The 25037-nt window shown below is 38.2% G+C and overlaps 1 protein-coding gene across 10 annotated transcripts in view; it reads right to left on the minus strand.

Annotated features, from left to right (window-relative positions):
- Positions 1-25037, minus strand: part of KLHL32 (kelch like family member 32) — a 203050-nt gene that overhangs the window by 52960 nt on the left and 125053 nt on the right. For 8 of the 10 annotated variants that reach the window (XR_004267642.1, XM_032274403.1, XM_032274397.1 and 5 more), the window contains 2 exons: positions 22151-22249; positions 1326-1541 (listed from right to left, as the gene is read on the minus strand). Coding sequence is in view for 7 of the 10 variants with exons in the window: in XM_032274397.1 (XP_032130288.1) it covers positions 1326-1541; positions 22151-22249 (315 nt within the window). In the remaining 3 variants the exon portion in view is untranslated. Of the gene's footprint in view, positions 1-1325; positions 1542-22150; positions 22250-25037 lie in introns of those variants that run through there. The other 2 variants (XM_032274400.1, XM_032274407.1) reach the window with 2 other exon arrangements.

Below are 25037 nucleotides of genomic sequence, written 5' to 3' on the forward strand. Positions count from 1 at the left end.
AATTTATTCTTTAGTGATTTTTTGTCCCTATATTTTCTTTATCAAGGCAGTGAAGACATGGGAGCAGGTGTCAGCAGACCTACATTTGAAGGCTAGCTCTGCTCTGTGACTCCGAGCAAGGCAAAGAAGCCTCGTTTTGTGCATCAGGTAGATGCAGTGATAATAGTTATTCTTTCTGGACTGCTGTCAATAAGTTTGCAAAGAGCCTGGGACTCAGAAGGCCTTCAGGACGCTGCAGCTCTTTAATTGCCTCTGGTGGAAGCGATAATGAAGAGGGAAGTTACTGATTAAAGTAATACAAATAATGAAATAAGGGAGAAAGACATCAGGAAAATCATTAGCCAGTAGAGTCAGCTACCCAATAAACAGCTACCTATATGACTCTATTTTGGCCAGGATTAAAATATTCTCTAAATATTACTTGATAAGATACTAGGAATTCACTGTTTAATCAGCTAATTGAAGCTGTTAAATTTTCTCTGGTAGCCTGTATATAATTATTTTTCAAATGGTTGTAAAATCTTGGAGGCATGGCACCCTAGAACTAACAAAACGGCTAGCCAGTGCTTCAGAGAGTGAGACAGACAGGCTGTAATAGGAAGGGGGAAGATGGGCTCTCTAACTGTTCCCCAAAGACACCATGTGGATTGTTCAAGGATAGTCACTGGGGATGAGCAGAAGAGGATTTAAATTGGATTATCAACTTCAAACCACAAAACATCCTCCAGTCCTCTAGACAAAGGAGTGACACAATGTGAAAAGAATGCTATGTCAGGCGAAAAGGCAGGGCTTAGGAAAATAGCAATGAATGCAGAATGAACTAAGGATGGAGATTTTTCCACTGCTGTGCAAAAAGAGCTTCATTTCATTCGAGATCCAAGCTGCTCTCTATTGCAACAAAGAAATGTTTCAGAATTGTTTACAGCAAAGGCCCAAATTTACTCTGAGTCTACTAGTTTTAAATATGCATACATATCACTTTACAATCCATTTTTTCCTCATATTTAGTTTAGGAAACAATTTTTTTTCAGGAAAAAAAAATCACTTGACTCAGATGTGACCACATTAGGTTCTGGGTAGCCACAGTGAGGGTCTCATGAATCGCCCCTGCGATTCCCTGAGTTAAGCTGCAGAGTGCACTGAGGGCTCTGAGCCTTAAGGGCTAGCATTCTCCAATTACTTGTCCATCAAGGAAGCATGGCTTCTAAAACAACTCCATGAGGACCAAAGCCTCTAAAATACTGGTAATTGTTCCTCAATCCTTTAACTTCCAATCATGGCATGCCTTGTCAGTGCCAAAAGAGGACTGTGCACAGTGCCCTTACCTGCCAGATCTGCTCTTCGCTTAGGGAGGTCAGGCGGTCACTCTTCAGCACCTCCTGAAGCAGGCAATAGGGAAGCGTTAGAACGTCTTCTGGGCGGCTCTTCAGAAGTTCAGAGAGATGTTTCACTAAGAAATCGATCACTGCCTTCTCCAACAAAGTGAGGTTAAAGAGGTCAGCAAGTCTGTACAGATCCAAGTAATTAAAGCTATTTAATTCCTGGGTGCCAAAAAAATAAAAATGAAAAAAGATCTCTTAGAAATCAATACAAGAAAGAGCAGGCAAGAAATTCAGATTGACTCACTAAGGTTTTCATCACAGAGGTGGGAGAAATGGGACGGATAATGTAAAAAAAAAAAAAAGAAAAGAAAATCTAAATTAAAAGGCTCTGCATAGAGAACTGCTATTCTAGAATTCATAATTTTTACTCATTTTACTCTTCTTAAAACCCATATATTTAAAGACATCTTAATAAAAGGAGTGAAAGGGGTCTCTGGATTCAAGGCCTGAAATGTTACTTTGCAACATTCTAGAGACATTTTACTAATGAAAGCAATTGATTTTTCTACCCTTACCATATTTTATGGCTTTTTCTCTACTAAAATTAATGTAAGGGCAGGTAAACTGAGACCCATGATTAGGTGACACAAACTACATATGAAGATAGACTGACTCTGCTCTTTCTCCAAAACTTCAAACTAAGTAGGTCTTTAAGTCAAAACAACCCATCATGTCTTAACTAAAACCCAGAGTTTCATATATAAGGTCTCAGGAAATGAGGAAATCTCACAGAAAGGACTCCTGTTTGAATAATTATATATTGAATCCACCTAAGATGGATGATTTGTAATTGTTCTTTGTTTTTTTTAGCCTCAAATATTCCATTTTCCCCATCTTTTTGAAGAGTTTCTGCAGAAATGCTTCCAATCTGGGAGGATTTTACCTGCGCTCTCAAGCTCATAGCCAGGGCTCTACAATTCTTCCTCCAGAGAGCCACAGCTTCCACTGTACCTTTGTCACTGTACCCCCACAAAAGTCATAGGTACAGTACACTTGTTCACAGAAAATTTACATATGTCAAGTAGAATGAGAGTGGGGTGTTTCCTACTTTCCCCTGACTTTTAATTTACAATTATTAATATAATCATGGGCAATATTTTCCAATAACTTAAGAAATGTGGAATGCTATCAGATCTCTATTTTACTCTATAAATCCAAGTAATTTTCAACATACTTTTCCCCCTTTCTAGTTATCTAAGAGTATTAAGAACTCTTTACTGAGGTGCAGTTTGTACCTCAGTAAATAACTGTATGAAGTGGGGAGTTGAAGGAAAAAGAAAACTCACCCCGAGGCAATGATAACATAGCACACACTCTTCCTTTTGGGGCAGATGGGCTCTGTGAACCTTAGGCAAAGCCATTGCTTCTTGTCCTTTTGGTTAAACCATGTGTAAGCAACATAAGCACCAATAATTCTGCTTTTAAACTTTCCATTAACGTGATGGGGGAAGGTGGGAGGCAATAGTTAAATGCATTAAATGCCCACCAATAGTACTATGGATGGGGAAAAAATTACGGCTGTTATAGAAAGAGTGCCATTTCTAGTTCTAAAAAGTAACAAATGCTCATTTCATAAAATTCAGAAAATACAACATATGGAAAACAAAAATCATTCATAATTTCACCATGCAGAGATAATCGCTATTAATGTTTTTGTATATATGCTTCTAGACTTTTAAAAAATAAGTCTTTTATATGCTGAAAAAAGGGACAATAATTGCATTCAGGACCAAACAAACCATGAGCCACCAAAGGCACTTGGAGGCAACCAAGGCAGGCAGAGAAGAGCAAGGGCAGTGGAGGCAGGCAGAGTCGGCTCAAACCCAGACACACCATTGACTGGGGATTTGAATCCAGCTTGACACATCATTGACTGGGTCAGTCACCGAATCTCTGTTATTCCCCAAGTACAAATTTAAGAGCTCAGCCAGCTCATAGGGTTGGCATAAAGACAATGCATGAAAAGCACTTCCCATAAAAGTTTGGTACATGGAAAGTACATAGTAGATTGTGGGGGAAAGCAAGAACAATGAAGTGTATTTGAGCATTGTTGTTTGGGACCCATAAACCATGATTAATCATTGATGCAAGGAGGTCAAAACGAAGCATGTGTTTTCTTTATATATTCAAGTCCTGAATAAGGCACACCATTAACTCAGGGAAAAAGGGGGTGGCCAAAGTAAAAACCATAGAATTAAGATAAAAACGAATTGCAAGTTAATGCCTTCCACATCTGTATAACTAACTCACATCTTTCTTCTAAGCTCTGAATTCATTTTCCCAACTGCCTATAAGAAGACACTGTCTCTCGGATATCCCACAGTAATAAACTCATGTCCAAACTGAGCTTATTTTATGATAGCCTTCATCTTCTCCTGTATCTTCTCTGTTAGATAACAGTCACATATAGCCACCCACATCAAGAGCCCAAAAGCTGGCCCATACTTCTCCCTTATAGCTAGTCAATTGCCAAGTCCTGTCTCTTTTTCCTCTTTAGTATTAGTTCTGTCCCTTATCATTCCGTCTGGGCTTCTTGCAACGGTGTCCTAAATTACCATTCCTGCCTCCAGTTGCAAACTCTTGATCCTCTCTTTTTTACAAGAATCTTATCATGTTCATCATCTCTTGAAAGCCCACAAATAAGTTCCTATTTGCATTTGGGGAAAAGTCCAAACTGAGTGACACTGTATAGCCTTCCATGACCTGGACTCTGTGATCTTTACATCCTGCTGTGCAGCAACCCTGTCCACCCTGGCTTGGCTCTAGCCATGACAACAACCTACACATTCACACCATGTGCCAGGACTACAGCAGGTACTGGCAACGCAGATGAGCAAAAAAAGGGCAAGCCCTAGGCCTTGTGGGGTATATAGTCTGCTGGAAGAGAAGGCCATAAATCAAAAAAAACTTACAATTACTTGAAAAACTATAACTGAGGTAAAAGTTACAAAAAGTAGAATATAGGACTATGAGTGTCCACAACAGGGATTTGACTTGGAGTTAGTAAAAGACTAACTTGGAGTTGACTTGGAGTAGAAAATTAGTAATGGCTTTCCTGAGAAGCCATTTGAGGCTGAGAGTTGAAGGAAGAGCATCCTTTGTTCACTTGGCAAAAGGTAGGATGTGGATGTATATTAACTACATTTTATTTCTGTGTTCTCTATGTTCTGGCATCCAGGGTCTCACTGACTGGGAAGAGACTGCCCCTCCCAGGGCTAGCCAATTCTCTGAGAGAGCAAACAGCTTTCATATACACACTAACCAATCCAGAACCCATACTCTGAACCACCTCCTCTATGTGGCTCCTAGACTCCAGGAGGCAATAGTCCTCTCTCCCCATCATCCCAGGAGCAAGTACCAGACAACCAGAGCCAGCCCCTACACCCTAGAACCCATGAAAACTGTCAAACTAGCCAATCATAAGCCTGCTAACCCTGCCTTGCCCACTTCCTTCCTACAGATACCATTAAAAAGCCTCTTGCCCATTTTTCCCCCTCACTCCTGCCTCCTCACCAACCCTGGGGCTTCGTGGTCCTGGAGGTGTGGCCAGTGCCCTCTTCTTGGAGCTGAAACAAACCATGTTTTCAATGGCAATTGTCTTCTGACGTGTTGGACTCACCATTACTCAATAATAAACATCATTCTCAGCAAACTAACACAAGAACAGAAAATCAGACACTGCATGTTCTCACTCATAGGTGGGAGTTGAACATTGAGAACACACGGACACAGGGAAGGGAACATCACACACCAGGGCCCATCAGGAAGTGGGGGGCCGGGGGAAGGGAAAGCATTAGAAGAAATACCTAATGTAGATGATGGGTTGATTGGTACAGCAGACCACCATAGCTCACGTATACCTGTGTAACAAACCTGCACGTTCAGCACATGTACCCTCAGAACTTAAAGTACAATAAAAAAGAAAAATAATAATAACAAAACCTACATTTTAAAAAAGGATGATGGTGGGATTTCAGGAAAATGCTCCAAGCTACAGAAGCAGCATGAGCAAAATTCCTATGGGTGAGCAATTGTGCTTCCCTTGTTGCATCTGAATATCCTCTATAGCACATCTCCCTTCCTCTCTCTGTCGCCCTCTGTCACATTTCTCCATCTTATTTGTTTTAGAGCTTATCGCCACCTATAATTATCTTCAGCATTTATTTGCCTACTTGTTTATAATACGTTTATCTCCTCCTCTGATTCCCCAGTAAGTTCTACAGGAGGAAGGAGCTACTGGTTTGTTCACCACTGTATCCCCAGATCCTAGAACAATGCCAGGTACATTCAAGCTGCACTTGCTGAATGAAGAAACCATATCATCTTTTTAACCTCCCTGGATCAGGTCAAATTGACCACCTCCTCCTGTATGCTTCTGCTTTGCCCTCTACAAATATGTCTAGCACATCACTTGTCACTGCAAACACCCTTTGACTGCAGATCTATCTCCCTCTACCAAATCTAAGCTTCTTGGAAGCAAGGATTGTGTTTCACGCCTTGTGTGTCCCTGGTATCCAGTAGAGAGCAGATGCTTAATACATGTGTGTTTAATGAAAGAATGCCCATGAGCTTTTTCTGTTTACTTATAATTAGGCAAAAACAGAATAGCCCATGTCTTTCCAATATGTCTATCCAATTCTGAACCTTGTCCAAATCAGGCCATTTTTCATACCTCACAGGCCTCCCTGATTGCCCTTTTCTCTATCTGGCCTTTGACACATACATACAAAGGCAAAGCAGTGGTCATCCTGTTTCCTGGGTAGGAAAATTGGTAATCACAACTAGAGTTGAAAGTGTTACTGAACAAGTACAATATAATCATTCTTCTGTGACAAAAAAATCAATCAACTCTAAATTTCTTTTTCAGTCCAACAGAGAATTGCTTCCTATATCAACTGGCTATTTAAATCAAAAGATTTTAATATCTTTTCAAATGATATTTTGTCCTAATTACAAGATTGTCTCTTTTTTTCTATATTCTGTGACTTAAAAATCCAACTACCCAGGTAGATGCGGTGGTTTTGAATGGAAATTACAGCTCAGCAACAAGAAACTCTCTTGAGTAAAAGAAAATCTTTCCCTTTTTTTTTAAAAAAGGTTTCATTTCTGTCACACTGTTTCTCACTTGAAATTTAGTTTCTATTCAGAATTATGGTGCATACATTGTTGTTCTTTGGGGAATATTTTTAAATGGTATTTATTTTCCTTTGGTTTAGGGCTATTTGGCTTCTCTTTTTCCTTCTATTTGTTTCTCATAGTGTGAATGACAAGTTAAATAACAGAAGAAGAGTCACAAAATGTGTCCCCAGTACACACTAACTATGGAATAAACAACAGTTTTTCAAGTTCAATAATTTTTAAACCTTATATATTCCCCCAACTCAGTCTTTCTGTGTGGCCTCTTTCCCTAATTGGTTCCTTCAGTGGTTATTCCCCAGATTAACTACTGAATATGGTAGGGGTTAAAATATGGGAAAGGCAAATACTGTTTTGTTTTATATTCAAGCGTAAGTACATTTGCAAGGCAATTATCAAGCAGGACATGAGTGGGAGGAAAGAGGGCAGTTTGAGGACAGTGTTGACTCTGTGGCCTTTCGGCTTACCCTTCCCAAACCAGTGAAGGCAGCAAGAGAAGGACAAGTCTTAGCCTCGGTGATGTCCCCTGGTGGGTCTCATCTGCAGCAGAGTGGCCATGGCCTTTGCAGTGTCTCTCAATATCTCAATTAAGCAGTTACTACTAATAAATGACCAAAGTTTATACAAGAAGTACTTTAGTTTATAATTTAGAGCAGATTTAAGCCTATCTCTGAAATAATGCCACCCAGACTCACTTGTATTCTACTATACCTTCTTGAATGAGAGAAAAACATGTAGCCTTATACCTAGAGTCTGCATATTTACCACACATAACCCACAGCCTGGCTGACAGATGTCACGCTCAAGAGCTGTTTCTTGGAGGCCAAAGATGATACAAGCTGAGACTCAATCATCTATATTTCTGAAACGTAGCCTATCTTAGTTTTGGCTGCCGCCATGGCTCCCTGGCTTGTCAATAACCCCATGCCCATCCACACTTCAGTTTAATCATGCCTCTGGAACAGAAATTATACACATGATGCATAATTATATGTATCTGTTTGTAGTGCAGATAGTCTACAGTAGATGCAGTCATCTTAAAAACAGGTGTCTTGATATTCTTAGAACTGGATCAGGCAACCTTCAAAACACAGCCTTAAAAACACCTATTTCTCTTGTTGCCTCATCTAGTTCTGACAATGTCACTGAAAGCATCATGTACTATCAATATAGAAAACTATGACTTGGGTTAAAGATAATAATAAACTCCTCTCAAGGTTAAAACAAGAGTAATATCATTTTGATTTCCCAAGTTTTTCCCAAGTTTCCCCCCTCTAAGATGTTCAAATTGAATAGGATTACAGATGTTTCTGGGTAATAACACTCAACAGATGTGACTATTTTAACAATGCTTTGTTTCATCAATGCAAGTATAATCTTTCATTTCCAATTATTGATGCCCTTCACTTAGACAACTCTCCTTCAAAACGTCACCTAAATTACTCCATGTCAATACTTTACTACAGATAAAGATAGTCGGGAGACATAGCGGTTTCTATGCCCATCATGTAGTAGCATACATGAAGTTCTTATATACAATGTTGATATTACATCACAATTTGAAAATTCCTCTAAATGAAAGATCATCCTTGGCTATGTAAGTCAAGAAATTACCTTTTTAAAACCACTCCCAAATATATTCCAAACAGCCTGAGAAACCACTCTATCTTAAAATCAGTACAGTTTGATTTTTAACAATGTTAAGTCAAGTGAAATTTAAAAATTGTTATCAGCTGCTTATAAGAACCAAGTAACAAATAGGATATGGTAAGCATAAGGCTCTTTATCACTGAGTGAATTCTAATGCCTCCCACTTCAAGTCTCCTATCACATACACAATAACCTTGCCACTAAGCTGCTATTCATGCATATCGCTTATCTTCAAACTATTAAAAATGTACCAAGTAAACTAGTAAAAAGTAGGTTTTGCATCATATGCTTTTTGTATTCTGCACAATGCCAATCATAATGTCTTTCTGATAGACTGCAACAGAGAAGTATTTTTTGGATTAAGAATGAAAAAAGCAAACAGTTGTGAGGCACATCTATGACTTTACATGGAAAGAGGAAATAATAGCTTGGTTATAGATAAAAATTCACAGTTGGGCAAATAAATAGACAATTAACTGAGAAAACGGTTCTTAAGTACTTGATTTGAGCTTCAGAAATTCCTTTGTGATGCTAACTAGGTATCCGGTTTTTCATACTTTTGGGAAACATAATGGAATGCCCACTTGTGGTGCCAGGTACATGAGGCCTGACTTCCACAGTGAATCTTGGGTCTCCTTGTTTTCTATATGTTAGATTTTCCCCCCTTTCCCCAGAATGTTGAAAAAGAAGCTTACTTCTCTTGGTTTTTAGTGATGATCAGAAAAAGATAAATGTCCAAACTGTTCGCCAAAAATATATCAGACATTATCAAATGAAGTCTCATAATCTTCTTTTAGATCATAAGCAGAACTATGAGACTCTTTTGTCACAAATGATTATAATTTGTGAAGGATTTAAAGACATTGCTTCAGTAGACTTTAAAAAGCTTGTGAGAAAGGGGAAGTTCTGTAATATAAATGCCCTTCCCCTCTGGGGGGCAACCCAGGTCATACTCTAAATCCAGGGAAAGGCAGGCCATTTCAGCTTGAAGGACTTTTCCTCCTCTGACTTAATTGCACTTGCTATTTGTATCATTTTTTTAACCCTTCTCTCCCCAGCTGTGCATAAAGGTGCAGATAATCTTTAGTTCTCCAGATCTTCCTCTCTGTCTTCACAAAGTGGCTACCTAGCAAGTTTTGACTGACATACAGTGGGTAAGCAAGAAAAAATACCACACCATTAAAATTTCAACTTTTACTACTTTTATTTCTTAGTGTTAGATATGGTGAAGTACAAGTTTCTCGTCAAAGAATCAGTATGACAGTATGTTCAGCTCTCTTATTCTTTAATTCTTCATTTTAAAGCTTAATTTCCTTGTAGTTTCAGTAAACAACCTTTTCCACCAGTTCTAATCAGTAGCTCACATCTGTTTTTCTGGTCCCCTGCTCTGCCCTGAGTCATCCTGGTCACCTGCTCCGGTCACCTGCTTTGACCCCTGGTTACCTGCTCTGACCTGCCTGTAACCATCCTTTCTGCCAAATTACCCATTCTGCCACTCCCACTCATACCCCTGTTCCCTTTAAAATAGTCAGTCAGTATTAGACTAGACTGTGTGGTCTAACCCTAGCCAATAGGGGAATGACGCAGCAGTAGGTACGACCTCTGTCAGGAATAAGGACCCCTTTTCCTCCCTTGTCCAGGTGTGTGCTCACCATTGTTCCATCTGTGACCTGCACCCTTCTGTAGAAGTAAATTGCCTTGCTGAGGAAATTTGTATTTGAGTGTCACTTCTTTTAAGGCACCGAAAATTTATATATAACATCAGTTTACAGTAAAAACAGATTCTCCTGCTCCTCTAAAAATATTTAAATATTTTACAATGTAAATAATTTATTAAATGTTTTAATAAAAACATTTAATGTTTTTTAATGTTTTAAATAATTTTTAAGACATTAAATTTTAATGTTTTAAATATTTAAAAATTTTTTTAAAATTTAGTTTTTATTAAATTAATTAAAACATTAAATATATATATATTTATTTAATGTTTAAATAATTAAATAAAGGTTTGTGCCTAGAAATGTTAGCTACACTGGAGATAAATAACCTAAAAGATGGGAAAAAAGCTATTGCCTGAACTTTTCAGAACTGTGTTACTTTTAGCATATGCATGCACAATGAGGTGCGTTGCCACCTTATTCTTCATGATTCAGAAATATTATAAGTACACCTAATTGTGCATATTTACTTAGGTTGCTAATTTCATAGTTACCCTGTCTCCTGCACTGAGTGATAAGTGGTGGGAACAAGGCACTAGTGGCATCTTTAGTTTAGAGTTGCAGGAAAAAAAACATTGATTTGGAGCTGACCCATCTGGATAGCCTCAGTAAGTGGCTAATTTTCTCATCTAAAAACTGAGAAAAGTGACACTGCATTCCAGATCTGTGATAAGGATTCTCAAAAGTGCAGGTAAAGTCCTTCTACATAGCAGATGCTCAACATACAGCAGCTATCATTATTCCCTTTTATAAATGCTGTTAACAAATACTTAAACGATAGCTCTGCATAGTCCATACTCACCAAGCGGGTAAAGGGAAGAAAATGCTGAATGTCTAATATGTACTTTGTTTTTCTGTAAGTAACAGCAAAAATCAAAGCTGTCATGTAAAATCATTCATTTCTTTTGTGCTTAAAAAATACTTCACTGGAGATATGCAGGGAGAACAGATAGAGACATTATACTGGACCATAAGCAAGTATGTACTACTATAATATACTCTGGTTCCCAAGTTCTATATTACTCATAGCAGAAAGGCACACAAAGAAATCTATGAATGGGGGAGCTGCATTTCTTTATGACCTTATTTGAAAGATAAACTCCTTGGGGAAATACAATTTATTCAGATTATCAAGACCCTGCTGTGCAAATCTACAGTCTGGGAGCACACTATGGAGATCAAAAAATATTTACTTTATTCTGTTGGGTATAAAAGCTTTTAATGAATGCATAATTAAGACAAAAAAGTATATACAGCTTTAGAAATTCCACTGCTGAGCCAAGCCATTAATATCCAAGGCACCATACCCAGTAGTGATTCCACCTGTTTCCTATTTTGATTAAAACCTAGTTATAAATCAAGGTATTATGTGACTACCTAACCTGGTGCTGCAGGAAAGGCTGGTACTCCAGGAGTAGAAGCAGCAACATAAAGGGGGCTGGTGTGGATGTGCGGTGAGGGTCTGGCCTTTGGAACAGGTTGAAACCAACCAATAAATAAACATAATCCAAGCCTTTTAATAGCCTTGGGATCAGTTATATAGGAAAAAGTTATCATGTTTATCGTGCATGTGAAGAGCTCTGTGAATTTTCTCAATACTGTCTCAGAGTTGATAGGATAAAATCTAATTGTTACAGAAGAAAAAAATGAGCAATTCATTGACAATGAAGGCCAGATAACTTGTAATATGATACAAATAACCAAGCTCAGATATTTTTATATCTATAAATGCATAGAGAGATATAGGTATATTTTGTATGTAAATATGGAAATATGTATGGACAACTGTATGTAACTACATATTCATATATTGATATGAATATGTATGTGATACAATTTGATTAAATGAAAACAAAGTATTAGCAGCAATTCAAAAAATACAAGGAAAACTCCAGCATGCTCTAATTTTTGGAATCTTGCAAGGCCTATTTAAATATATGTATGCTGTATAACACAGGAATTCTACAATTAGGTTACTAGTACGTTTTCATAATCAATTGCATGCATAATACCCAAGGTTCATGAATAATTTCATATTGTTCCTTGAGAAATTTTCTAGTAAGCTAGAAATCTAGTAGGGAGGAAATGAAACATAGCCATCAATAATAACTAATAATTCTGGCCCCAGTCACTATGTGCTACAAAATGCTGTTTCAAAGTTCACTAAACCTGACTCAGCACATTAGGAGATTGCCAATGAATATGGAATATATAGGGGAAATTTATATATATATATATATATTTCTTTTAATTGAAAATAGTTTATCTGAGCAACTACGGTTTTAAAACTAAAATTTCAAAACTATACTTTTTGAACCAGGATAGGCAAAATCAGTTTTAAAACATTTAAAAGAATAGTATAGAATTATGATATATGTCCTTACTTGCTCTAATACACAAAGATTCCTGAAAATTAGCCCAGTACTACAGATTTTAAATCATCCCTCAGTATGTCAATCATAATTTAATAAAGTAGTTTTTTTTTAAATCCCTCACTTACCTACAGACTGTCTTAATCATTATTACAAATAAGAGTGAGAGCTGGAAGGTTTTTTTTGTTTCAGATTTGCATTATTTTGGCTTTTTATATTTTGGATGCTATGAAGCATACATAGCATCAATATTTTTATGTTACTAGGAGGAATTCAAATTTATCTAAATGTTTTATAAATATACTTTCAAAATCTGAATATCAGTGATTTTATAGTCAGGTACTTGATAAAAAGCAGTGTGGCAACAGCATCTAGAGCAGGGGTTCTCAAACTGTGCTCCCTGGTTCAGACATCAGCATCTCCTCAAAACTTGTTAGAATACAGGTTCTCAGGTCCTCCCCAGACCTCCTGAATCAGAAACTCTGGAGTGGCCCAAGCAGTCTATTTTAGTCATCCATTCAGATGATTCCTTGCAAAATCAAGTTTAGGAATCATTACTCTGGAGTATGCATTTCAGTGAAGAAAGGAATGACTCTATCCTGCAAAAAATGTATCCTTGCAGCAAACAAATTGTATGACCTGAGCCCTTCAACTGTGCCTCTGAAGTTGGCAAACATTATATTGAATGTGTGGGACTGAGGCCAGAGTATCTGGAGCCAAGTCCATGACACAGACAAGCAGGCATTTCCTAGGGCCTATAGCATGTGCCCCCGATGTGCAGCAGGAAAAAGGTTGGTAGCGTGCTCTAAAAGATATCTGTGGATAGACAGTGAGAAAGGGGTGGGGAAGTCTCCACCCCTTTCTACGCCTTTCCTTCCTCTGGAAGGAAAGCCAGAGGAAAGAAAGAAAGCTGGAGGGAAGTGAGACACATGAATAGCAATCTCCCAGTAAGGAATAACCCAGAATTTTTTCTTTTAAATAAATACACAGTTTTTATGTCCTCTAGTCAGAAAGCATAGGATATCATGCAACTTTATAATCAAAGTTTCTATCGCGGGAGCTCTCATGGCACATGCAGAAGGAATCCAATCAGACAATATTTATTTCTAAGTACCATGCACTAGAGTTAGAGATGAAAGACTTCTAATTGTTTCTTGGATTCTGTGTGCCAGGACAGAGAAAGACATTTTGATTACAGAAAGGGCAGGGGAAACAATAAAACAAAATTTTCTGTCTACAAAGTGTCAATGGCATATAATGTGTTGCTTCTGTCAAATCATTATTTTATTATTTATTAAAGTACGATTTCAGTATGATGTTTTCAAATTTCAGGGGCAGAGAGAAAGCGATGGTTCATTTAATTATTTGTGACTTCTAAAAAACAATATATGCATTTCAGCAAAATCAAAGAGAAGTGGCTAAGACAAAGAGTATCTTTTACAGAATGGTGATTACTCCCCCAAAATTTCAGGAACAGGCTGTCCAATAAGTTGTCAATTTGAAGTAGGTAGCAAAGTTGGTGACATTTCCAGAAATGAGGGAAGACAGAGGTGAGGGTTTGGTAGGAGGAGAACTGTGGAATTAATAGAGGAATTCACAAGTGAAGCATCACATTATATCGGCTCTGGTTTATACAGCACTCGCTGATGTAGGATACTGCATTGTAAGATACATTGCATATAGGCGGTATATAGGATACCATATCTATATTTCACAGTTGAGGAGTCAGGGGGCAAATAGGTTAAGTAACTTGTCTGACGTCACACAACTTTGGGACATAAACTTATGTCATGAGGAGACAGATTAGTAAATTAACACCAAAAATATGGTGTGATCCGCCTCCCAGAAGATTGCCCATAATTAAAGAAGAGGAGAAAAATATAATTCCAACTGGGTGGATGGACCAGGCAACTCTGGAAGAGGAAACAATGTGAGCCAATTACTTGAAGGTTAAATAGGCATTCAGAAGGTGAAAAAGTGAGGAAAAAATAATCCACAGCAAAGGAGACTTCATATGAAGAAGTTTAGGTATAGGGAAATGCACAAAGTTCACAATGACTGTGAACAGGCATTGCACATGGGAAGAAATTGTTAAAAAAAAAAAAAAGAAAAAAAAAAAGCTAAAGAGATAGCATATTTCACAATAAAGACAGGCCTTGTGTGCCAAATTAAAAGGAGTGAACCTCATCCCAAAGACTGTGTGAACCACATTCATCATAATGAATAATTTTAAGCAAGAATATAACATGATCAGGTTATGATTTTTTTAAAAAAATCAAACAGAATTTTTCATGGATAAAAAAAACTTTTCAAAATCTATCAAATGGAATTTTGGAGGGGGTTACTGGAGTGAGGCAAGAGGGAAGGTAGGTTCATCAGCTAGCAAGAAGTTTCTTTAGTGCAGAAAATAAGTAATATGGATCTGAATGAAGACAGCAGTAGAGAAAAGAGAGACAATAAGAGAGATTTAACAAGCTAAGGGAGTAGAGCTGAAAGGTCTCTGTGTCAGTGTATGTGGGGCTCAGGGAGATGGGTGCTTCTACTGGCTTGGATTCGCACTCATAAAGGTCACGTGCCTGTGAAATATCCAAGCCAAAGTGTAGACTAGGCAGCTGGCTTGGAGCTAAGACAAGCTGTTTATGGGGTAGAGTAAGAATAGGGTACATTTCAGAGACGAGAACGAGAAAGGACATGGTTCTGCCATCAAAAGATGGAAAGCTAGCTTGGATTTCAGGGAAAGAAATTGTTTTGTGGGCCAGACAAATAACTTAGATTGTACAGTATTGATTAGCATTAGACTACAGGCAGGGAGCCCAGCTGAGTTATCGTACAGCAGTCCAGAAAAAATAGTCCCGACCTGAATGATGTCAATGACAATGAGGAGAAAGAGAAGGCAGCACATTTGAGAATGATTTAAATGGCTAAACCAACACTATTTGGTGGAATTCATGAGGTCTTGGCAGAGTATAAGATTATGCCAAGGTTTAGGTGACTAAAAAGATGATGGTACCTTAACAAAGCCAGGGAGGAGGTGCAGGTGTGTGAGTTTTGCAAAGGTGAATTTGAGAGGTGTGTGGAAAATCAAGTGAAATGCCGGCTGGACATGCAAAGCTGGAGCTCAGGAGAGGTGGCTGGAGTCAGTAACCCCTCCACACATGCATGAAAAAGAACAATAGTGAGCAGAAAGGAAGGGTGTCCACACCGAGCTCCCTGAGGCATAGTCAAGGAGCTAATGGAAGAAGACATGTAAAAGAACTGAAAAGGAGTAGGAGGAGCATAGGAGAGAGCCCTAGAAAGAGAGGTGCAAGGAAGGATGCAGCTCCTAGTGTCTAAATGCTGTAGAGGCATCACATTAGGATACCACAAAGGCCTCCTGCATCAGACAATAAGGAGGCTTTGGTGACCTTTGTTGAAAGAACTTTTGAGGAGTAATGGAGACAGAAGACTGAGTTCAATGGGCTGAAGAATGAACAGGATGTAAGGAGTGCATACACTGGGTACAGGTGTGTAGTGAGGGCAAGGAGCAGCTGCGGTAATGAGAGATGAAGAGCGTATCCTGCCTTATTGATCCTATTTATGAGCTGAAAGCAAAGTGCCATAAAGTAGGAGAAATCAAAACCACAGGAAACACAGGGTGTAACTGATGGAATAAGGAGCAGAAAGGTGGTTTAGCTTCAGGGAAGAGGTGAGACATTTCACCATGACTAGAAATATTTACAAATGGGTGGGTGGGAGAAGAAATTTCTCAAATGAAACATAGATCTTCTCTTACACACCCCTCACCAATTTCCAAGTATTTTGTTTTGATTATTGATTCTGAACTCTAGCATGAATAAAATAATGGAAACATTTTATTTTTAAGAAGACAAATGCATGCTGAAAGTGATTTTAAAATCACCCAGCTGACAACAGTTAGCTTAGATTTGAATGACTAATATTATTAGTGAATTCTTTCAAGAGATATTCTTCCAAAAGAATCTTCATCCTCTTTAAAACCTCACAAACAAAGAGATACAGTCAACCCTACATTATCCACATAACAGATTAAAATGCTGAAATGACTTCCCTGGCCAGCCAGTGTGCCTCTGGGCTGTTGCGTCCTGACATCCTTTAGTGTGGGCTTAGGGAATAAAAGCCAACATAATACCATAAAAAAAAAATTAATTGGGACCCTAAAATGGCTACTGCAGATCTTATGATGCATTTCAGAGCCAAATATGAATGTTATTTGGCAAATATGATATTCTGAATTATCCATGCCAGATAGCAAATACTCTTGATTAGAACAAATAATTACTAGTTGGCTATGATTTAATAGGTCTCATACATTTCCACCCCTTTTGATCATTTTCACTGATTAAAAATAATCCAAAAGATTAAACCACTTGTAATATGTTTTCCAAATTTTGTACTTTAACTTTCTCCAACACAAGAGTCTCAGCTCTAGTGAACTATGGAACAACACTCAGTGCATTTGATTGTGGTTATATTAAATATATATGTTAGTACCATCATTTGTCTAATGTGGAAAAAAATGGTTCAGTGTTGGAGAAAAATGAACACAAGTTACAACTTCTCTGCAATCTTGAGGATAAGTTATTGTCTTCAGAACATCCACTATATATTATGTATTTAGGTGATACTCTTAATATAATAATTAAAATTATAATACATTGTTTAGAAGAAAAAACTTCCTATAAGTCATTGTAATATTACTTGGTTAAAAAATGATAATCTATTATAATACAGTAAAATATGTGTGAGTGTCAAATTTAATCCCTAAAGAAAGTATTTTTAACAAAAAAAATGTATTCAGTTGGCAAAACTAATGAAAGGCTGGTAGTATATTTTTCCTACTATAAAATTTCAATATTTAAAAAGCAGAGAAAAATTACTGAATGAAGGCACCTTTCAATCCCTCAGTACATAATGAACTCCCATGATGCAATGGGAGGGAGGGGATAAGGCATTAAATCAGTAAAAGGTGTGATCCCTCTGCTCGAAAGCCCCACAGTGTACCTGGAGGTGGCGAGACATTTTCCAACCACATTAAACCATGTGCATAATGATGGGAAAACAGCACTCAGGTACCTTCAGCCCTGGTGTAGGTATTTCAAGAATCTAGTGCTTCTCAGAATTCAAAGTGGAAAAACAGTTTTCACCATTGGTACAAAAAAAGGAACAAAGTCACCCAGAATTCTCCTTAACTTCCTCTTGAGAGAATAGCATTTTTAAAACCTTTGTACCTTAACTGAAGAGAGAAAATAACTAATTCTCACTGTAGACCACTTAGTGTAAAATTTAATGAAGACAAGGGATGCTGAGTAAATATCAGTCACAGAGAAGGAGATTTAGGGCAGGACTCCTTCTCCCTCCTGTTCCCTTTATGTTCCTCCTTGGCTTCTGAGTGATGAATAGTAAGAATTTGGGCTCTGCTTTACTAGCTGATCTACATGTGCACGCTGTAAACAGAACAACGCCTTCAATCTGGGGAAATGATCTTTCATGCTGTAATAAAAAGAAAAAAAAACAAAAAACAAAAAAAACAAATGCAACAGATCCCCCCGCTCCCCGTTTCCCTTACAATGATAAAATGCTCTACCTATAGCCCTTGCGTTCCAGCCTCTCACATCCCAGCAGCACGCCTCCTCTTGCAGGTCACGTCTTTCACATAAAAGTGCTAAACTAATGCCGCTTAATGACAAATTAATGTCCATGAATAAAAAATACACCTCTAATAGCATAGAGTAATTTGCCATTACAATATCATCATTGGACATGCCCCTGGTTTAATACGATGTATTTAATTCATAACCTAATGAGTGATATATAAAAAGAGGGAGATGAACCCTGCAATTACATTTATGTGAGTCTGTCACCTTATTTGTAAAACCTTAAAGTCATTTACATTCAAATTAGAACAAATGAGTGATTTCACAAAGTGTGCTGATAAATGACCACAGCAGCCCAAGACAAAACTGTATTTCCTGTGAACACATTAACAGTTTCCTATTATATGTTAAAAATTACAATGTATATTGCCCAGTGTGGTGTGAATAATGACTTTTTTACTGATTAGGTCAGAAGACTAATATGTAGAAAAATAAATAATTTTTCTTTTCATTTTTTCTGATTTTTGCTTTAAATTAACTACTGAATTCTGGTGGATTCACACTGCCACCTGCTGTCTAGCAATAGATATCAGACCTATAGTCCTATCAAAAAGGGAGTTGTGTATTCAGTACTTTGGTGGTTTTATTTGGAAAGTCTACATGATGGTTCTTTTTTTCAATATATTTAGATTGCATATTATGATAAAGATAATGATACTTGGTGATCATAAAGAAAGCTTGTTAATAAAACAACATAATATATTTGGGAAAGGTGATACAAAATGTATAAACTTTGTTTTTTGGAATGCTAACTACAAAAAAAGAGACACCATCAAAGCTTCTGATGCATCACTTGCAGGAAATGTAACAGGAAGTTCAGTTGCCAGTGTTTCTTATCTTATGGCATTGTGCATCAGCAGAGGCGAAGGACTCATGTGTGTGTGTGTGTGTGTGTGTGTGTGTGCGCGCGCGCATGTGTGTGTGTGTGTGTGCGTGTGAAGTTTTCCCCACTCCTACCCTTTGGTAAAATCTGAAGGGGACTGAGAAGATGTGCCTGCCACTGAGGATCTCCACCAGTGAATCTTCTCCCCTAATGGCAAGTCCCAATATGAAAAGTCTGCCTTAAGGTCCAGAAAAAGCAGGCTAGGAAAAGCACTATGGCTGGAGATGAGGCTAGGGAGGAACAGGCCTGGACTTGAAGATGAGGCTAAAGACTTCTGTTGGTGAAATAATCCACCTGCATGATGATCAGGGTAGCTAAGGAAAGTTTTCAAGCCAGATCAGCGTCCTAGTTCTGAATTTAAGTTTCTTCATCTGTAAAAAGAAAAGAATACCCACCTGTATGAAGGGGTGACTTAACAGTGAAAATGTGAGTCCCTGAAAACACTCAGCGTGGATAGACCCTCAATATATGTGGTTCCCTTTCCTGGGAAAGCTAGTGATGCTCTGGGGACCATGGTTTACCACAGACTGAGGCTAGAAACAAGCACACTGCTCAGAGGGGACTATATCCTATAAGCAAGAATAGTGGGAGCCTAAAGAAAGGCAAAAACACTCCACACCCCATCAATTAGTGTCAAGTTCATTGCCCAGCTTTCCCTTATTCCCATAAACATGCTTTGAGAACCCATGAGAAGGTTAATTAGGGGGCTAATTCAATAGCTGTCCTCATGGACACAGAGGAGCACTGCTCCTGCAATTTAGGGTTCCTGCTCTCAGCAGCCTGCCAGAGGAAATGCAAGAGAAAGGAGCCCACATAGTGCCAGGTGTCCCTTTCCCTTTCAGGAGGGCAGCAGCACCATTTACATGTTCAGAGGAACTGCAGGCCGGTGAGGCTCAGGGAGCTTCCATCAAAGGTTCTCCTTGGACATACTTTGTAATGAGCCCTAGAGGTCAATGGGATATTTGAGCAGGCCTTCCCTTCACTCCTCTGGCAGAGAAACCAAACAAAGAATGACATTTTAAGAACAACAAAACAATACCAGGCATCTTAGTGAAGAGAGTGGTTTCAAAAACTCCTAGTTGACAAAGCACCACACAAAGATGGAGAATGTATCAGCATTGATTGATGGGGCACAATTTCTGGGTACATTTTAAACACTGGCAATTTTTCACATTAACAAAATGTTATTTTTATATATTCAATGAAATAGTCCCACATTAAATTAAAAATCAGTTGAACAATATTACCAAAAAATAGCAAATAAATATAGCTATGAGACTATAGCAAAATATAAAAGTAGATTCAATTGACCCTGTCTTTGATTTCTATAATCCTAAGGAAGGATTATAGAAAGGAAGAAGAAGGGTATATATTTTTAAAAGGCTGAAATAAGGGTATATGATTTTGGTATTCATATAGTCAAAGTTTCCATCTACAAGTTTGACATCTTGCAATAATCACAGATAAAAAGAAAAAGTAAACTTACATGACAAAATGAAAACATTTGTGAAAAGACAGTGAAAGTTTCAACCACTATTCAAGAAGCCTGAATAATAACTGTCCACAAAATATATCTGTAGGCATGCTATATTTTTACCTCGGCAAAATAATGAAATGTAGAAGTTAAATTCCAAAGTATACAAGTCACTTAGTATCTCAACAAATCACCTATCTGACGAGATGGGGAAAGTACCCATGAACGTTTACTGTTCATCTGGGATTCTCACTTACAGAAAATTACAGACTTAGGTATACCCACACACCCATGCATGTACACACCGCTTATAATGTGCATCATGATAACTAACACTGTAACCAAACTGTGTCAACATACATCCCTGATTACTATCTGCCACGGGGAAAGTGAATCAGGTGATGATGCATGAAGCCCAAGTTGTAATATTTGATGTAGAAATGTCAAATAAAAGTAATTTCAATTTCACAAGTCAAACACACACTTCTGAAGTCTTATAACCTTTCTCCATGATTCCCATTTGCTACAGGCAGAAAGGGATTAAAAACAGCTTTCCCATACCACCTAACAATATCGAGGGGAAAGAAAGGAAAATAAGGTAAAAAAGTGTTAACCATTTACTGTTAGATTAAATGTGCTGAGATAATCATAAGAATTCCATCTACTGTATTTGAATTTTCCTCAGGTGAATATGGCTGACCTTACTCACACTGTCTCCCTGGAAAGTGATGGTTCCTATTTTCCAGGGTTGCTGGGAAGATTAAATAAGATGCTAGGTGAGCATGAGCTTTATAAACTACCTAACAGGTAACAGAAGTCAATGATAAAAGTATATATTTAAAATTAGAGAAAATGATTTAAAAGGAAAATAAATTAATTGGGCAGGAAAACAAAAGTCATCTGCTCACTAATATGTCATATGCACAAAGACAGCAGAATTAAATTGTGTGGTGACTTTATCATTTCTTCAAATTAATTTTGTAATGGTATAATAAATGCAAGTGAAGGTGACACCAGTGGGGGAAATGGGAGGATCCTAAAGTTGGAAATTAGTTAGTAATGCTCTGCAAAGTCCAAAAGACTCATAGCCATGCTGTCTGCCTAAGATGCCCCTTAGACTCCTACCTAACAAGGAGTTTTCATCCAAGAAAGAAATGGTCTTTGGAATCAGAAAATCCTACCAACCATATTACCTCAGGCAAGTTGGATACAGTTTGAGTCTCTGATTTTTTAAATCTATAAAAATCTGCAAAGTTATCGTGAGGACTGAATGTGAAACAATGGTGAATACACAGTCAGTGGTTGGTGTTCAGAAGTTTTATCTCCCTCCTTCTCAGGGAGCCTTTCCTGACCAGCAAATCAGGGGAAGAATGTGCACATCACTCATCCCTTCTCCAGCATTTACTACCTGGGAAGGTAACATGGTAATTAATTACATAGGACTTTGTGATTTACTAGATACTGTTACTGAAATCTTCAATGACTATTAGTCTTTTCTTACATTTGTGATTATTTCCATAACTAGACAATATTGCTTTGGACTAGGACTCCTTTCAGTGTCACCTCCTCAGTCCCCTACAGAGAACCCTGCATGTGGTCCCTGAGTTAATTGGCTGCTCGAGGGTCTTGGGGACCTAAGGTGGGCAGGAGAGTGGAGGAAAACTCCCACTTCCGTAACTGGATGCAAGAGCTGCAGCTGCCCTCCTAGGAGCCTCCCAGTTAGTGTCCTGGAGAAACTCTACTGCCACAGCCCACACTCCACCCCCACTTTACCTGTCATTCAGCTCCAGTTGGTGAGGGACAGCTTATGACTGTGGGGAAAGGAATGTGAAGGGTGTACGAGCAGGATGCAAGCTCACGTACCTGGATGAGATAGTGGGAGCATAAATTGAGAAGCTCCAACAGCTGTAGGTGACTGCCTGCTGCTAGCACATCCTGGATCACACCTGGCTCCAGTAGAATCTGTTTTGTTTTTTTAACAAAAAGAAAACTATCAGTTACACTTAAAATATAATACTGCTTACTATGTAGATATACCATAGTATACTTAAATTGCTGCTTTACATACTGTATTTCAATTAACACTGTTCCTTTTCACGGAAGTCAGTTCTTCTCTTCCTGTTCTGGTTAATGAGTTGTGACCCTTACTCTAACAGCTGATTTTCTCTTTACCGCATGTGCTGATATCATTGTGGTGTGTGAAGCTCTGCACTTAACTACTTATTTTTTTATAGGAGGTTATAAATATTTTCAAAGAACAACATAACCCTCTTAAAATTCAGTTTGTGATGTAATCTTATAAGATACAAAAGAACTGAGTTTTTCAAAGTATATTTCAGAATTTGGCTCTTTAGTAGACCACAGAAGCAGGTATTTTAGGGAAAGGGGCATATGTTTCTCCTTGCCATATGAGACCAGAGGTGGATATTACTCCATTTTACTTCTAAGTCCTACAACATTGAACTTCATCCATAAACTTCCATTTTCCTCTTTCTCCGTCCCAGATTCTCTTATTGTTTCTATTTAAAATAAAAGATGTTCAACTAACAATTTCAGAATACAAAGATATCACATAGAGGTACGACCTTCCAAGTATCCTGGTGATATCAACACTTCACTTTATTTAGTTAAGTCCAATTATTTACCTGCTGCTGCTAGCTCTTGAGCAGCTGATCAGGGCTGGAAAAAGGCACATGACCATGTTGACAAAATTTGCATGCATTAGTACCAGGGTCAAGGAGGCCTTTAGTGCTGCCCTGACCCTCCATTTTAAATCATTTCCCCAGCCCAGTGTTTCCAGAAGTCTGGTCTCTGGACCAGCATTGGCATCACCTAGGTACTTATGAAACTGCAAACTCTTGGGTGCCTCCCAGACCTCCTGAATCAGAAAGTTTCAGGGTGAGGGAACTAGTGTTTTAACAAGTGTCCTAAGTGGCTCTGATGCACAGGACGCATGAGCAACACTCACTGGTCAATTCACCCTTCCACTCTACTTCACCACACTCCTTTCTCAAGCCTCTAACTCCTCCTCTGCCTCCAGATTTTCACTTCATGGTCTTTGAAAACTTCTTACCACCAAATCTACCAACGCATCTACCTGCATCTGTATCAGTACATTTTGCTCTTCCCAACAATCTGCTTGTATGCTTGATCCCAACCCCTTCTGCCTGCAATCATCCCTTTCGTTCCTGCATCACTATAGGTTCTCTTTCTACTGGATGGAGCCTCAGGGTCATGCTTGACTCTTGTTTTCCTTAGGCCTTATACCTAATCCATCCGCCAGTCCTATTGGCTCTATCTTAAATAGTTGCAAAATCCAATCACTGCTCATGACTTCCATCATCACAGCTTTAGTCCAATCTACTCCTCTTCCTACACTTAACCATAATCAACTCCTAACTAGTTGCACTGTTCTCTCCTTTATCCCCTCACACTATCGGAATATCAACCAAACTGGTTCTTTAAAAACACAAATGAAATCATTTTATGAAATCAGATTTTATTCAGAACTTTCTGATGACTTTCCTTCTCATTAAAAATAAAATCCAAAAAGTCTTGACTATAACCTAAAAAGTTCTTGAATATGCTGAGCACCTTGGTGTTTACAACTAGCTGTTTGCTCCACCTGGGTCACTCCCTCATATCCTTCAGATACCGCCTTACCTGAGATGCCTCCCCTGACCATCCTGTGTAGAAGAGTAACCCACCCCTGAACAGCCACTATTCCCTAGCTCCTAACTTTTGTTTTTCACCATAGTGCTTGCCACCTCACATTATGTATCTTTTTGCCTATTTACTTATTTTTCTCTGCTCACTATAAGTTTCAGGAGAGCAGGGACTTAGTCTGTTTTGTATCCCCAGCACTTAGAACAATGTCCAGCACACATAGCTGTTGTTCACTATTCATGAAGTTAGTTAATAAAAATACTGATGAATTAATTGATCTCTACACATATTTTTATGTTAGAATAAATTTTAACTAATTTTATTAACCAATCTAAAGAAAGAAAAAAAAGAACTCTATATTTCTAAACTAGCAAGTAAAGAAGTGAAAACGTTAAGCAAATATGGCAAAACTACCAACAGTCATCTTGTTCTGAAAAATCTTTATAGCTCCTTTTCCATCTAGTCAAAAACAGAAACCCGGATTTCTACAACTCCTCAAGGAAGGCGGCTTTGACTGACATTCAGGAAATTAGTGCAGCTCCCATAAGAGAAGCAAGGATGTCGTATAGTCTTGCAGAAGAGGCATGGCCTAAGGAGCAGAACGGGGAATAGAGGGATTAGAAAGGTTGGTTTTAGCCTTTAAATCCTGTCAGTTGCGCTCATTTCACACAACTGGCATTCGTGATAACCTCCAAGGCTCACTAATAGCAAACACAAAGACAGAGATCATAGAGAGACAAGATGAATATTCCATAGCATGTGTTACACGTCCAGCAGGCTGACTTCCAGAAGCCTGCCCATCAAAAACCCATCCGAGGATTGTTTTTGTCCTTTTTTACTTTTTGTTTTGCAGTTTTTTTCCTTCCACTCATTATAAGTTTTTCTAAAATATGCTTTAGCACAGAAAATCTCTAAGTGCTTTTAAAGGGTTGGATAAAGAAACCCCACCAGGAGAGCTGTTCTCACTTATGGAAACAGAACCAGTGTTTGCAAACCCCACTGTACTGGAGGCTTTTAATTCAGCTTTGTTGCTCTTTGGTGACCGGCTGTTCTAATATATTTTTCTAGGGAATTTATGTTTGGC

Source organism: Sapajus apella, unplaced genomic scaffold (genome assembly GCF_009761245.1).
Source record: "Sapajus apella isolate SASKATOON/1434 unplaced genomic scaffold, GSC_monkey_1.0 scaffold6, whole genome shotgun sequence".
NCBI classification, from domain to species: Eukaryota; Metazoa; Chordata; class Mammalia; order Primates; family Cebidae; genus Sapajus; species Sapajus apella.